This window comes from Panthera uncia, assembly GCF_023721935.1.
Source record: "Panthera uncia isolate 11264 chromosome A1 unlocalized genomic scaffold, Puncia_PCG_1.0 HiC_scaffold_17, whole genome shotgun sequence".
NCBI classification, from domain to species: Eukaryota; Metazoa; Chordata; class Mammalia; order Carnivora; family Felidae; genus Panthera; species Panthera uncia.
The window spans coordinates 110,561,109-110,576,579 of record NW_026057577.1 but is presented as its reverse complement, the minus strand read 5'-3'; the positions used below and the strand labels follow the sequence as shown (position 1 = coordinate 110,576,579).

Here is a 15,471-nt window from a genome sequence, read left to right as displayed (position 1 = left end):
TCCCTTTTACCCCCTGAATGCATCCTGGTGGGTAGCTTTAAAACTGTCCCTTGCGCATCTAGTCATACAGATAGCCGTGCATACATGCATGTCCACATCCACACACTATGTAAAAGCAAAAATTGTTCAATTTAATACTGACTGATATTTGATCTTAATGGATTTTTATTTCATGAATTTTTTCTATGATAAGGGAATCGTTGCAAGAAACACGCTGAAATGTTTGTGGGCAACATGATACGATGTCTGGCTTTTTTTTTTTTCAGAATAGTACTTGATGGGGAAGGGTACTGGAGAGGCCGGTTGACATCACACAGGCCACAAGCTGGCAATCGTTGGGACTGTGTGGTTCGCTGTACTTCCTCTGTACTTACAGATGTGTCTAAAAAAGAGAGGGAGATGGAGTTAAATGCCAGGAAGAGAGTCAGACCATGCCATTCATCTCAGCAGTGTCCCATGTCACAGCATACCCTAGAAATCTTACCCTGTCTGACATTTGGGGAGACAAGTTTCCTGCTGGAAGATCACCCAGAATCTGTAGGTCTCAACATCTCACCAGTTCCCGGTCTCATAGTTCAGCTCCTTTTCCCAATACAAACTGTTGAAATCCCGAGCAGCTTTCTCTGTGGACCAGGGGCTGGCTGCCTGACTGCTGCCCCTGTCCTGCTGAGTGACTCTCGGGGCCGCAGCGTGGTAGCCTGTGGGGATGGCCCACCCTGAAGTCATGTGGTGCCTTCGAGGGGATCTGCAGCGGCACTGTGAGCCAGTGCTTCCTTTTCTGGGGTCTTCAGTGTCTCGTGCCATCAGGGAGTTGGGGCTCCATGGGGGATGCACACCCGTGGCTTTCGTGTTGCCCCGCTCTCCCGCTCCTGCTGGATGTGGCTCGTGCACCCCAGAGCTCTTTCCCACAAGTCTGGGCTCAGTCTCAGATGCTCAGGCCAGCACCAGGCACAGCCATACCAATTGAATCGTTAGGTGAGCTGAAACCTGTTGGCTGTTCTTAAATGAGAAAAAAAAGCTCATCTGGTTCATGCAGCAGGTGTCTGTGTCTTGCAGCCCCAAGACTGGCGCCCACCAACTCCTCGGTTCCGGGGGCAGTTGTGCCATCAGGCACGAAAGAAAAAGCCAGGGTGAGTAGGACCACCTCCAAGCTGTCGCCCTTTGGGAGTTACGTGCCCTGTAGGGGGACAGTCCCCTGTGTCAGAGAAGGATAGGGTTATGAGCAGTTACCCAACCTGGATTCAGTTCTGGGCCTTTATCACCAGCTGTGTGATCCTGGTGACTCCTTTACCTCTCTGGGCCTCAGTTTCCTTTTCTGTAAAATGGAGGTGATGCCCCACTGCTTTGGGCTGCTGGGCACATCATGCACCTGTAACAATTTCTTTCCTCCTTCATCCATGCATTCACCTGTTCAGCCAACGGCCTGTTACTGATCCAGTTACTTTCCAGGCACCGTGGGAGGCAGTGGGGGCACCACAGTGAGTAAGACACCTGTGGGTCTGAAAGCTGGAAAACCATTTTCTAGACTGCAGCTCCTGAGAAGGTAGAATACTGTTGCTGGTAGTCCACAAAGCAGCATCACAGACGTGTAAAGCACACGTCCCTGAGATACCTGGAATGCCAACTACAGCATGAGGTAGTGAGGACGGCCGCAGCAGGCTGCCAGTTACCGCTTAGCCAGTAACTCCTGGGTCCCAAGAGCTGTAATTTGGTTTTCTCCGTGCCTCTGTGAGGGGAGGTACCGTTCTCAGCCCCATCTTAAAGGTGAAGAAACAGACCAAGGGAGGTAATCTGTCCGAACTCCTACGCCTGGGAAGCAGTCTGTGCTGGTCATTCACCAGGCCACACCCAGCGTGTCTGTCACCCCCGTCCTTTGTAGGCAAAGACCAAGAAGGCCGGCAAGGTGGTGAACTCCACACCGCATCCTGCCGCTGGGAAGGCAGTGGCCCACCTTCTGTCTGGGAGGTCACCTAAGAAGTCAGCAGGGCCTTCAGCGAATACCATCCTGGCCTCAGAAACTGAGGAGGAGGGCAGTGTCCAGGCCCTCAGAACCACGGCCAAGCCTGGTGAGCGTCCCCAACTTGTAGACGCCAAGCCCCCTGAGTTTGGGCTGGGGAGGCAGGCCCGGCACTGCTTTGTCAAGCTCTGGGACGTTCTGGAATTTAGAGGTCTGTCTCCATGGCAGTAAGGCCCCGCGCCGCCCCAATAAGGGAGGGTCTGCTGCAGGGACATGTCAGCTTTGCTAAGAGAGTTTGAGCAGCCCAGGTGATGGTGGAGCATTTTCTGGTTTATTGCTCTCAGCTGGGTACAGGGCCCACTGTGGAGGCTGAGGCTAAACCGAGGCCTGGGTTCGCTCCAGTTTCTCGTGTGAAATAGGCGTTTGCCCTGCCTGCCTCAGTGTGATGATGGAAGGAGATGCCCGGACTAGCAGACGGTGGCTTGTGTGTGGTAGGACCTAGCATGAGTCTTCCCGGGGTCACAGAGGTGTGGGCAACACAAGCATACGAGTGGCACGTGCCTCAGCTGTGGGGCTTCAAGGTTGGTGGGGCTGAAGGTCCGCACTCGGGAAGCAAGCACAGGCACCTGCGTCTCATTTCCTGGCGTGGCAGAGAGCCGGGGAGGGGAGTCCGGAAGGGCAGGCCCTCAGTCCTCTCCCGCTTCGTCCCCCAGGAATGGCATCGGCCAGCCAGGCTGACAGCTCCAGCGAGGAGACCTCCACTTCGAGCGATGAGACATATGTGGAGGTAATTGCCACCCGTCCTCGGGAGCTGCCTCTGCAAACCTCTAACCCTCCCAGGGGCCTGGCCGGGGCTTCGCACACCAGCGGGGCCAAATCAACCGAGCAAGTGTTTCAGGGTGACCGGGAGCTGGAAAGGCTGAGGCCTGGGGAACGGAGCCAGGTGCTGTCGTCACACCACGGGTGTGAAAAAGGTCTAGGGTTGTGGGGGAGAGACGCCATCCAGTGTGTGAGACCAGGGAAGGCTTCCTGGGAGAGGTGGCACTGGAGCAGGGCCTTGACACACAGAGGATTCTCCAGGAAGGGATGTGGGGGCAGGGTTCAAGCAGAAAGAGCTGCATGAGCCCAGGGGCAGGCGGGTGGCCGACCTGCGGTGTGGTCCGGGTGAGTTAGGCGAGGCTGCTGAGTGGTTCTGGGTGGATGCCAGGCCTGGGCGCTTGGTCAGAGACGGTCAGGTCTTGGTCTGTGGCCTCATCTCTGCTCTGAACTGTGACCCGGAAGTCCTTCCTTATTGTGCAGCTGGGCCTTGGGAATCTAGTGGCAGCACGAGGTGCGTGATTGCTGCTGCTATGGGGACGTGGGAGGTGGGGGGGTCCCGCAGAAGTCTGACCTCAGTACTCATGGTTACTATAAAGGGAGAATGTAGAGAGCCCTGAGGGGCCGTAACAAAAATGTGAATGAGGTGAAAGTGCCTTAATTAGGAGGAGATCAGAGGTAGGCAGGGGGCCACATCCCTGGGGTGCCTGGAGTACTTCTCACCTCCTGCCTCACCCAGTAACCTGTGAAGGTGGAGACCTTCCTCCCATCCACTCCAGGCCTATCCTCTCCCCACGTCCATCCCCACTTTCAGGCGCTGGGTACAGCCATTAGAGCACCAGGCTCCCATTCCTACTTGGCCCTGGGAAACCCGCAGCCAAACACACAGCATTGGTGGGCCAGAGGCCAGCACAGGGCCCTGGCAGCAGCGAGGAGTTTGCGATTGAGGAGATGGCTGCCCCAGAAACCCAGGGTCAGGTGAAATCTACCTGATGACGGAGGTGGAGGTAGGGTACTGCCTGCCTTAGGAACGTCAGAATTTTAGAAGTCTACGAAAGAGCCCATGGAGGAAAGGAATGTGCCCAGGGTACCTCGGCAAGCCTGGCATTCAGATCCTGGCCTCCCAGCCCCTGGGAAGGCCACCATGATCGGATACCCCTGTAGTTGAAGGGGCAGATAGGGTGGGCCTTCTGGTTGAGAGAGGCTGCCCCTGTGTGCCAGGCAGCAGGAGAGCATAGTGGATGGGAGTTCTGCCCACAAGGCGACACAGACATGGGTTCTAGTCATGACTTTGCCCTTAGTGTTGGTCTTGAGTGACTTAACCTCCCTGAGCTTCTTGTCCTTTTCTGGAAAATGGGTGTAAAGATAGCATCTGACTTGGAGTTCTTTGAGAATTGGATGATGTTAGGAAAGGGCTTTGTAAACCATGAAACCTCTCATAGCCCTCAGAGGCAAAGATTATTATTTCTTCTCTAATTGCATCCTCTTGTTCCAGGTGAAACCTTCAGTAAAACCACCCCAGGTCAAAACCTCACCAGCCCCTGCCAAGGACTCCCTAGGGAGAGGGGCAGCCCCAACCCCTGGGAAGTCAGGGGATGTGACACCCCAAGTCAGAGGAGGTGCCCTGACCCTAGCCAGCAAGGCCAAGAAGCCAGAAGAGGACTCAGAGAGCAGTGAGGAGTCGTCTGAGAGTGAGGAGGGGGCCCCTTTGGAGCCGCCCCACCAGGTGAGTCCTGGGGGCAGACCACCCCTCGGCGTCCTCAGGTCCCCCGGAGGCTGCCGAATGGCTATATAAGGAGCACCTCGTCTCCTCTGCCAGATAAGACTCACCTTGGGGTTTGGGGAGCAGGAGATGGGGGTATGAAAACTGAAGGGCAAGGGCAGCTGGGCTTGTCAGTCCCCTATGGAAATTGCCTTCTTGTCTGAACCGCAGCCTGGAAGAGCTACTTCCCACAGGGTGGCCTTGCACCCTCCTCTCTGTCAGCAACTCCCCTTTACCTCAGTTTTCCTGTCTCGAGAATGGGATATGGCCAGCCGGTCCTATTGTGAAGGGACTTAAGTTTTAATTGCCTAGTCCTCTGGCTTCTTTGGCCAAGTCATGGCTTCTTAGCTAACAGGAATCTTTACCTTCCATCTGCCGGGACCCACTCCTCTGGGCTGGGTGGCCAAGACTCTGGGTGCATCTGAAGGGAAAGCAGAGGGGCTGGGAAGCTGTTGGAGTCGGAGAGCCAGGAGGAGGAAGCATCAGACAGTGGTGGTAAAAGGCCCCAAAGCTGGCCCGGTGAGGCCCAGGAGTGGAGGTCCCAGCCCAGGGCCGGATGGTAAAGGAGAGGTACAATAAGTAAAATAAAGTTCATCTTGCTGGGTGGTAACGAGGAAGGTAAGGGGGCGGGGGGCGGGCTGTAGGAATGGTCATTAAAACAGCGGCTTAGGGGAAGGCCTTACAGAGACGTTGCGGGCCTGAAGGAGCAATGCGGGGGTGTGTGCCACGTGGACATTTGGACAACGGTCGTTCTGCTGGGGAGCACGGCAAGTGCCCGGGCCCTGATGTGGCAGTGGGAGAGAGAATTGTGACCCGGAGTACAGTGGTCGACCATGCCAGCCGTGGAGCCTGTGCTCTCAGGGCTCACCCGCTGACGGGAGCCCAGCCAAGGGAGCCTGTCTCTGATGCCTGTGTGTGAGTGACTCCGGGAGCGGTGCAGGGGTGTCGGGGAGAACTGCCACGAGGAACTGGTGTGTATCTCGGACCTAGAGGAGGAGGCAGCGGTGGCCAAGTGAGCTGGGCAAGGCTGCGAAGGCCCCGGGAGTGAGAGAGAAGCTGTCAGGCCAGGCCTGAGCCCCGGTCCAGGTGGAGAGTGAGAAGCACAGGGGGCTCTCGTGAGCCCCAGCTAAGGCCTAGGCTTCGTCCTGATGGCACACTGGAGGGTGAGGAGGGCAACAAAACCGCCCTTTCTCTCTTACTAGGCAAAGGCCTCGGAGAAAATTGTCCAGGCCAGGGCCGCCTCGGGCCCCGTTAAGGGGACCCCTGGGAAAGGGGCCACCCCAGCACCCCCTGGGAGGACAGGGCCTGCAGCTGCCCAGGCCAAGTCAGGGAAGCCAGAGGAGGATTCAGAGAGCAGCAGTGAGGAGGAGTCTGACAGCGAGGAGGAGCCGCCAGCTGCCAAGACGCCACTTCAGGTGAGGCCTGGGGAGGGAGAGTCCATGAAGCCCGTGCCCCTCCACAGGAGGCCTTCTGAGGACCGGTTCCGCTCTCTGTCTGCCAGGGCCCTAGACACGCTTGGAGCCCTACCCCTTCTCCCCTGCGGTGTGCGTGGCGTCCTTTGCCCTGTCCGGCCTCTTGTGTCTCCTCACGTCCACCCTTGTGCTCCCTCCTGATTCTGCTTGTCTCCCTCCAGGTGAAGCCTTCAGGGAAGACCCCCCAGGTCAAAGCTGCCGCAGCCTCTGCCAAGGAGTCCCCTAGGAAAGGGGCCCCTCCAGTGCCCCCTGGCAAGGCAGGGCCTACAGCTGCCCAGGCTCAGGTGGGGAAGGGGAAGGGGAAGGGGGAAGAAGACCCAGAGAGCAGCACTGAGGAGTCCGACAGCGAGGGGGAAGCGCCAGCAGCCGTGCCCCTAGCCACGAGCCCTGGTCAGGTGAGGCTGCAGGACGCCCCGCAACGGCGCGGTCTGCCCCATTCTGGAGAGCCTGTCTGTCGGCTTGTCCCCCCCCTTCCACACCTTGGGTCCCGTGCCCTGCATTTGCTCTCCTCACCTGGTCTTCCCTCACGGCTAGTCTCCTGTGGGCTCCTGCCCTGATCCTGTCTTTTGCTACTCCAGGCAAAGCCCTTGGGGCAAAACCCCCAGGTCAGAGCAGCCTCCGGTCCCGTGAAGGGGCCCCCTCAGAAGGCAGGGCCTGCAGCCACCCAAGCAGGGAAGCAGGAGGAGGACTCAGAGAGCAGCAGCGAGGAGGAGTCAGACAGCGAGGGGGAGGCGCCGGCCCAGGTGAGGCTCCTGCCTGTATGTTTCTTCCTTCCCCCTCAGTGTCAGGAGCCACCCCCACCCACCCACACGCTGACTCTGTTTGCCCTCTTGGTTACTGGTGTCTCTGCACACAGCCATACTTTGTGCTCCCTCCCCTGATCCTGTGTGTCTCTCTCTGCAGGCAAAGTCCTCGGGGAAGATCATCCAGGTTACAGCTGCCTCACGTCCTGCCACGGGGCCCCCTCAGAAGGCAGGGCCTGCAGCCACCCAGGGCAAGGCCGAAAAGTGTAAGGACGAGTCAGAGAGCAGTGAGGAGGAGTCAGACAGTGAAGAGGAGGCGCCTGCAGCCGTGGCTCCAGCCCAGGTGGGCCCGGGAGGGGCTGCCCCACAGCCTGACCTGAGCCACTGGCACCCGTCGGCTCCCCGGGGAGCTGTGGGGAGGCATGGCGGCGGGGCTCCGCCCCAGAACAGATGGGGGCTCTGAGCTCAGGCTCCTTCTTTAGCTTCTGACTTCTTCCTCTCAGGCAAAACCAGCTATGAAAACACCCCAGACCCAGGCCCCTCCAAAGAAGGGCACCCCCGTTACCCCTGCACCTGCCAAGGTTCCCCAGGTGCGAGTGGGCACGCCGGCTCCTTGGAAGGCAGGAGCCGCATCCTCTCCAGCCTGCGCCTCATCCCCAGCTCTGGCCAGGGGCGCCCAGAGGCCTGAGGCCTCTTCAAGCAGCGAGGAGTCGGAGAGTGAGGAGGAGACCACTCCTGCCCCACCAGCAGGACAGGTGAGGCCAAGTTGGTCTGGCAGATTCGGGGCTAGTCCTCTTGTCGCCCTTTGACCTCCTGAGATACGTGTCTGTTCCTTGTCATTCCAGGCAAAGTCTGTGGGTAAAAGCGTCCCGGTGAAAGCTGCCTCTGCACCCACCAAGGGGTCCTCGGGCCAAGGGGCTGTCCCAGTACCCGCTGGGAAGGCAGGGCCTGCAATGGCCCCGACTAAAGCTGAGGTGCAGGAAGATTCAGAGAGCAGTGAGGAGGAATCAGACAGTGAGGAGGTGACCGCAGCCCCAGCCCAGGTGAGGCCTGCGAAGAGCCAGCCCATCCCGCCCACACCAGGGCCCGGGGCAGGGCTGAGGAGGGGCTTTTCTGGGCTGGGCTTGCCCCTGGCTGTGCAGAAGCCTTGAGAGCAGCCTCAACTCAGCCTGGTTCCCTACTTTTTACTCGGTCTCCTCCCCTGTCAGAGGTGCAGTCTCCCCCATGGCCTTCTCAGCTCCCATTGAGACTCCTTATGCCACCCGCAAGCTCTGTGGAGCGCTCCTCTGCCTGGTGCTGCCCTGTCTCCCTCAGGGAGTTCCCAGTCTAGATGGGGGCGTGGATGTGCACACAGGCTAGTCCAGCATAATGTGATAAGGTGGAAGATAGATCATGTACCTGGGTTACAGCACTGCGGGTGGTAGCGTCTCGGGGTTTCCCCAGAGGGAAGGCCTCCTGGAGGAAGTGGCATTGGAATTGTAGGCTTGAAAGATCTGGCCAGGGGAAATGGAGTGTTCCAGGCAAAGAAACCTGCCTGTGCCCGGAGGGTGGGAGAGTGCCTGGCCTGAGGGAGCTGCCCCGAGCAGAGCATTTTGGTGGGATCACTGGGGGAAATGATGCAGTGGCAGACAGAGCAGGGGGCTTGGAGCCAGACTGCCTGGGTTCAAGTCCTGGCCCCATTTCCTACCAATTGATTCCTACCTATCAGGGCCTTTACTGACTCTTCTGTAAATTGGAAATTAGCCGTCACAGGGTTGAGAATTTAATGAGCTCTCACCTACCGTACGCAGCAAGGGCCCTGTGCACACAGCAAGCTCACTCCTCTGCCTCCCTTAGGGTGGGCCAGGCTGATGGGGAACAGAATCAGGAGTCCCCTCCCAGCCTAGAAGAGTTGAGCTGGGAAAAGTGAAGATGGCTCACACCTCATGCTCACCCATGGCTTATTTGTAATTGTCGCTCTTTTTTTTCCTCCCCAATAACCACTCACAAATTAGTCATTTCTATTTTCCTTGTACCAGAGCACGTGTTTTCTATGGGATTTTCTTTTGTCCCCCTCTCACAGTTGCCTTGTGGGACCCAGGGTCCTTTGATTCCCCTGTGATTTGACAGGTGCGTGTGGGCCCTGTTGGAGTCCCAGCCCAGCAGCTCTTGTCCCGTTTCCACGCTGCAGACACATTCCAGACCAACGCCTGAAAAGTGTCACTGTGCCCATCGCCTAAGTATTTGTCTCCCCATCTGAACCTCCCACCAATACCATTAGATAGGTGTTCATTTGTTTTCGTTTCTGGAGGAGGAAATTAGAGCTTAGAAGAGTTGTTTGCTGACCAGCTTCAGCTCAGCAAGCCAATGAGGGTCAGCTGGGCCTGCGCCCCAGCGTGCCCGCCTCAGAAGCCTTGGCCTTTTATGCTTCCTCCTGCTCCATTTTGGCCCAAACTTTTCCAACCACAGACATGATTATGTTGTGGGGCCTTACTTCCTCCCAAGGTGCAAAACAAAGCGGCTAATCCCTCTCTAGGGGCCCAGCTTTCTAGCCTGGTGCCCTGTCAGGAGATGGTGCCTTGCCTAATTTCAAGAGGCCTGAATTGCCCCCACTGAGACCAGCGGGTCTGATGGGAATCTTATCTGGAGGATAAGGCTAATTAAGCTCCTGTTACGGGGTTAGGAGGATTAAGTGAAATAATACTTGTGTGGCCTCACTCTCAAAATGCTGTCTGTACATACTAAGTGGGTTCCACACTGCTCGGTGTAGCTGGGGTCAGAAGTGAGACACGTAGCTGCTGGTCTGCTCAGAGACCTCACACAGCTCAAAGGAAACCATCCATGTGAGAGCTGAGGTTCAAAATAATGTAACAAAGACAGGATTGGTTCTGGAAAACCAGATGTGCCAGAGACCAAGGAAGGAGGTGATTCTTGATTGAAATGCTACAGGAAGAGAGCCTTTGTGTGAGAAGGGTGGGAGAGCTGGTCAGTCAGAGTGTGAGGAATGGCTGCGTGAGTGGTAGAGTGCCTTTGGAGTCTGACCTTGCCTTGTATGTTGATCTTCCATCCTGTGATGACGTTACATTTGCTTATCAATTTTCATGGCTTTTATAGATTCCCTAGGGTTTTTTATATATAGATCTTGTTGTCTGTGAATAAAGACAGCTTCACTTTTTCCTCTTCAATCTAGACGGCTTTTATTTCTTTTTCTTGTCTTACTGCACTGGCTAGAACCTCCAGTACAGTGCTGAATAGCAGTGGTGAGAGCAGACACCTTTGCCTTGTTTTTATTTTAGGGCACAGCACTCAGTCTTTCACTGTTTAATAGGATGTCAGCTATAAATTTTTCAAAGATTCCCTTTATCAGGATGAGAAAATTCTTTTCTTTTTCTTTTTTTAAAGATTTTATCTTTAATCTCTGTACCCTCATGGGGCTCGAATCCACAACCCCAAGGTCAAGAGTCACATGTTCTACTGACCAAGCCAGCCACGTGCCCCAAGCTCTTTTCTATTCCTAGTTTGTTGAGAGTTTTTATTAGTTGAATTTTTGTCAAATGCTTTTTTCTGTTGAAGTGATCTTACTGGTTTTTTCCTTTGTTCTATTAATGCAGTGTATTACGCTTAGTTGGTTTTCAGGTGTTAAATCAACCTTTTGTTTTTGTGATAAGTCCCACTTGGTCATGGTGTATACTCCTTTTTCTTGCCAGGTTTGGTTTGCTCATCATTTGTTAAGGGTTTTTGTGTTTATATCCATAAGGAATACTAGTCTATAGACTTCATGTGATGTCTTAGCCTGGCTTTGGTATTGCCCTGATAACTGGCCTCAGAAAATAAGTTGGGTGGTATTCTCTCCTTTGTGTTCTGAAGGTTTATGTTGGATTGGTATTATTTCTTCCTTAGTAGAATTCACCAATACAGCCATCTGGGCCTGTATTTTTTGTGTGTGGAAGATTTTTTGGTTTTTTAGTGTTTATTTTTGAGAGAGAGCATGCAAGCGGGGAAGAGGGGCAGAGAGAGCTGGGGACAGAGGATCCAAAGCCGGGTCTTCGGTGACAGCAGCGAGCCCAGTGTGGGGCTCAAACTCAAGAACTGTGAGATCATGACCTGAGCCGAAGTTGGACACTTAACCAACTGAGTCACCCAGGTGCCCTGAAGATTTTTAATTACTGAATCAATTTTGAAAATTGATTATTGGCCTATTCAGGTTTTCTTCCTTCTTGAGTCAGTTCTATTTTGTACCTTTTAGTGATTTTGTGCATAGTTTATAATTTCTGCCTTTCTAGAAACTTGTGTGTTTTCATCTCCATTGTCTAATTTGGTGGCATAAATTTGTTCATAATATTCCCTATAATTCTTTTTAATTTCCATAGCGTCTATAGTGATGTCCTGCCTTCTTCCTAATTTTTGGTAATTTGTGTTTTCTATTTCTTGGTCAGCCTAGCTAAAGACTTACCAATTTTGTTGTTCTTTTCAAAGAAACAACTTGTGGTTCCATTGATTTATTTTGTGGTTTTTATTTCGTTAATTTCCACTCTGATGTGTGTGTGTGTGTGTGTGTGTGTGTGTGTGTGTGTGTGTATGTATGTATGTACCTACCTATATTTTAAGAGAAAGTGGGGGGCAGGAGGGGCAGAGGGAGGAGAGAATCTTAAGAAGCCTCCATGCCCAGCAAGGAGGAGCCTGATACAGGCTTAATCTCACAACTGTGAGATCATGACTTGAGCTGAAATCAAGAGCTGGAGACTTAACCCCATCTGCTTTGATCTTTATTTTTATTACTCCTTCTTTTGGAGTAATTTGCGCTTCTCTTTCTAGCTTAAGATGTGCATTTATTTTTGAGAGTGCACAAGCGAGAGAAGGACAGAGAGAGGGACAGAGGATTTGAAGCAGGCTCTGTGCTGACAGCAGCGAGCCTGATGTGGAGCTTGAACTCAGAAACCGTGAGTGAGATCATGACCTGAGCCAAAGTCGGAAGCTCAACCTACTGAGCCACCCAGGCACCCCAAGGCGGAATCTTAAATTGTTTATTGTATCTCTTGTTTTTCTTTTTTCTTTTTCTTATTTTTTTAAAATTTATTCACGTATTTATTTGGAGAGAGTGCACACAAGAGGGTGGGGGGGCTGGTTAGGGAGAGAAAATCCTAAGCAGGCTAGTGGAACACACACATACCGCCCCCCCGCTCCCCACTGACATCATGAAGCCCTACACCCTACTCAGGACCCATCTCACAAAATATGAGATCATGACCTGAGCAGAAAAAAGCAGTTGGAGGCCACCCGGGTCCTTCTCCTTTTTTTCTAATGTAAGTGTTTAATGCAGTGAATTTCCCTGTAAGGACTGCATTAACTTTATTCCATGAATTTTGAAATGTTGGGTTTTTTATTATTCTTTGACCCATGGGTTATTTAGAAGTGGGTTAATTTCCAAATATCTGGGACTGGGCAGATTACTTTTTGTGGTTGATTTCTATTTTGATCCCATTGTGGCTGGAGAACATATTTGGTATGATTTCAGCCCTTTTAAGTTTACTGAGACTTGTCAGGTCAACTTTGTCCTGGTGTCTTTTGTTTTCTTAAGTGTATGTAAAACACATTACTCCCCTCAGGATGACTTTTTGGTGCTGATGAGCACCTTGACCTTTATCAGACACAGTCTGTGCTCTAGAGGGTTTTCTTTCTTGAAGTCCTGATTCTTAATTTTACTTGGTCTTGTGTGGATGAGGGAAGCTGGGCTGTGGGGGATGTCACTGATTAGGTGGCCTCTCTGAATGAGGCAGGGGCCTAGACAGGCTGTCAAATTCCTCATTCTACTTTACATCAACAGGCTTTGCTTTCATACTCTTACCAACAATTTCACAAAGATTTTATTCTTTGTTGCTCTCATCTCTCTAGTCTGTGTTTGCTTGGATACCCCAACAGGCTTTTTGGGGATCACCTGGATAGCCGCTAAGATTAGGTGAAATGGAAGAAACAACAGTGGTTTTCTATCTCGTTCTGCCATGCTGAGTGTCGGCTCCCACCTCATAGACTAAGATGGCTGCTTGAGCTCCAGCTGTTACCTCAGCATTTCTTCCAGTTGGGAGGAAGAAGACACATGTTTTTTGCATGTGTAAGGATGTCGAATCGTGTACTCAACTTCCATTCTGTTAGCCAGAAGTTAAATTCATGGCTGTCTAGCTGAAAAGGGGCCTGGAAAACACCTGTGCTCTGGGTAGGCTTGTACTTAACTAACATTAAGAAAAGTGCTCACGATAATAAGTTTACAGGAATGCTTATTATGTGCCAGGCACCATGTTAAACATTATGAATCTGTCATTTAATCCTCATAATAAACCTGTGGGTGGGCCTTGTTATGACCTCCATTTTACAGAGGAGGAAACTGAGGCCCAGTGAGGTCAATGATTTGCCCAACTTCACACAGCCATTAAATGGAGGAACAAGAATCCAAGCTCGGGCCTCGGACTCCAGAATCCATGTTCTTGGCTAACCACCCTGCTGCACCTCACCTTGTCCGTTCTGTCATCCCTGTTTCTCCTTCTAGGTGAAGACCTCAGCGAAAACCCCACAGACCAAAGCTAACCCAGCTTCCACCAGAACAGCTTCAGCCAAAGGGGCAGCGTCTGCTCCCGGAAAAGTGGCCACTGCAGCAGCTCACGCCAAACAGGAGTCCCCGGCCAAGGCAAGGGGGACCAGAAGCCCCGGGAGGTGCCAGAGGTGGGGTGGAGAGGAGGACCAAGCAGTTGCCTCCTCCTGAACAAGGGCCCTGCGTGAGCGGAAGGGACTTCCGTACGGTCACATCGTGGGTAGGGCTTAATCGAAGTGGAACCCTGTCATCGACTTCCTTCCCCAATACACTTACCTCTTCATGACTCAGGTAAAGCCAACAGCAAGAACCCCCCAGAGCAATGCTGTCTCAGTGAGGGGCCAGGGGTCTGTGGCAGCTCTGGGGAAAGCAGTGGCCACGGCAGCCCAGGCCCAGCCGGGGCCAGTCGGGGGCCCACAGGAGGGCTCGGAGAGCAGCGAAGAGGAGTCAGACAGTGACGGGGGAGCCCCCGCTCAGGTGAGGCCCGGGGAGGACCGAGAGCAGCCCCGTGCTGTCCCTTTCACTCCCTCCCCTGACTCTGTTTCTCTCACTCCAGGCGAAGCCCTCGGGGAAGACCCCCCAGGTCAGAACTGCCTCAGCCCCTGGCAAGGGGTTCGCCAGGAAAGGGGCTGCAGCAGTCTCCCCCGGGAAGTCAGGAGCCGTGGCCACCCAGGCCAGGAAGCCAGAGGAGGACTCAGAGAGCAGCAGTGAGGAGGAGTCTGACAGTGAGGAGGAGGAGGAGGCGGCGGCACCAGCCCAGGTGAGGCCTAACGAGGAGGCGGCTGCCACGCGGGGCCTCTGAGCCACCGCCACCCACTCCTCGCTCAGAACTTGGGTTCGGGGCCAGGTGAGGAACGAAGACCAGATCAAGGCTTGACTCCCGGATCCTTATCCCACCTGCTGTCTTCCATGTCTCTAGGTGAAACCTGCTGTAAACCCCCCCCAGAGCAAGGCCTCCCTGACGAAAGGTGTCGCAGGCACTCCTAAATCTACCAAGGCCCCCCCAGCACGAGTGGACACACCGGCCCCACAGAAGCCTAGGCCAACGACTCCTGCCAAGGTAAATGAGGCCAAGAATCCAGAGATGTCACAGGGAGTCTTGAGGAGGCTTGGACTGGGAGGCAGGTACCATGCGTCCCCTGGGGAGCTGGAGGGAGTCCCGTCTCTCACCTGGGCCCTCATGTGGGCGTGTACATCTCTCCACGGAGAGCTCATCTGGTGTGAAGCCTGGGGAGTGGAAAGAGGGAAGGAATGAGGAACCAACTTTTTTTTCCGGATGGTCTTCCTTCTGTTTGCAGAATGCAGCAGGAGCAGCTGTGTCCTGTAGAAGTCCAGGGGGACAAACTCCAGGACTTCTCGGGCTCAGACATGTGCTGGAAATGATGTACATAGGCCTGGTGGTCAGCATCGAGCCTCGGTGTCAGGAGAGACCGTAGCGGGTGGTGGCAGCCAGGGCAAACTGGAGAGCTCTTGCCCCATCTAGAAACACGGTCCCTGTCAGCTCCAGCAGCCAGTTGTGACCTTGTAGAAATGTACCCTTCAGGTGGCCAGATCTTTGTGTTGTTTTTTGTTCTTAATGTATGTTTATTTTTGAGAGAGACGGAGACAGAAGGCAAGTGGGTTGGGCAGAGACAGAGGGAGACACAGAATCCAAAGCAGGCTCCAGGCTCTGACCTGTCAGCACAGAGCCTGATGCGGGGCTCGAACTCATGACCATGAGATCATGACCTGAGCCAAAGTCAGATGCTTAACCGACTGCGCCACCCAGCTGCCCCAGATCTTCATTTCTTAAGGGGAATCGCTGTGCCAGGCTGAGCCCCATCCCCTCTTAGATTCCTGTTTTCTTCACGTGTAAAACAAGTACCAAGAAGTCTGTTGAGCACTCCTAGCACTGACTTCTGCCCTCAATGCATGAGACCAACTACGAGTGCCCTCTCTTGCTGGAAGACATAGAGGGATAAAAGATGTTGGCCCTGCCCTCAGTGGGAGTTGTAGTCAGTAGGGCAAGATGAAGTGGCTGTATTATTGAGGAATATTCTGGTAGTGCTCTGTCCTATGGAACTGGGAGAACAGGTCTCTGAGAGGCCAAAAGAGATGATTGAGCAGAACTTGAAGGAAGACCAGGGGTTCACCAGACAAAAAAGTGGAGCTAGGCACTC

At 53.8% G+C, this 15,471-nt stretch overlaps 2 protein-coding genes across 5 annotated transcripts in view; one reads left to right on the top strand and one right to left on the bottom strand.

The window, feature by feature from the left end:
• RPS14 (ribosomal protein S14) overlaps nucleotides 1-15,471 on the bottom strand; it is a 150,532-nt gene that overhangs the window by 79,943 nt on the left and 55,118 nt on the right. The gene's annotated exons all lie outside the window — the stretch shown is intronic.
• TCOF1 (treacle ribosome biogenesis factor 1) overlaps nucleotides 1-15,471 on the top strand; it is a 38,358-nt gene that overhangs the window by 6,765 nt on the left and 16,122 nt on the right. For all 4 annotated transcript variants that reach the window (XM_049648003.1, XM_049648002.1, XM_049648001.1 and 1 more), the window contains exons 4-17: nucleotides 1,057-1,130; nucleotides 1,880-2,066; nucleotides 2,671-2,744; nucleotides 4,269-4,499; nucleotides 5,738-5,950; nucleotides 6,169-6,402; nucleotides 6,586-6,750; nucleotides 6,911-7,093; nucleotides 7,254-7,505; nucleotides 7,596-7,793; nucleotides 13,271-13,408; nucleotides 13,604-13,789; nucleotides 13,869-14,072; nucleotides 14,232-14,372. In XM_049648003.1, the coding sequence (XP_049503960.1) occupies nucleotides 1,057-1,130; nucleotides 1,880-2,066; nucleotides 2,671-2,744; nucleotides 4,269-4,499; nucleotides 5,738-5,950; nucleotides 6,169-6,402; nucleotides 6,586-6,750; nucleotides 6,911-7,093; nucleotides 7,254-7,505; nucleotides 7,596-7,793; nucleotides 13,271-13,408; nucleotides 13,604-13,789; nucleotides 13,869-14,072; nucleotides 14,232-14,372 (2,480 nt within the window). The remainder of the gene's footprint in view (nucleotides 1-1,056; nucleotides 1,131-1,879; nucleotides 2,067-2,670; nucleotides 2,745-4,268; nucleotides 4,500-5,737; nucleotides 5,951-6,168; nucleotides 6,403-6,585; nucleotides 6,751-6,910; nucleotides 7,094-7,253; nucleotides 7,506-7,595; nucleotides 7,794-13,270; nucleotides 13,409-13,603; nucleotides 13,790-13,868; nucleotides 14,073-14,231; nucleotides 14,373-15,471) is intronic.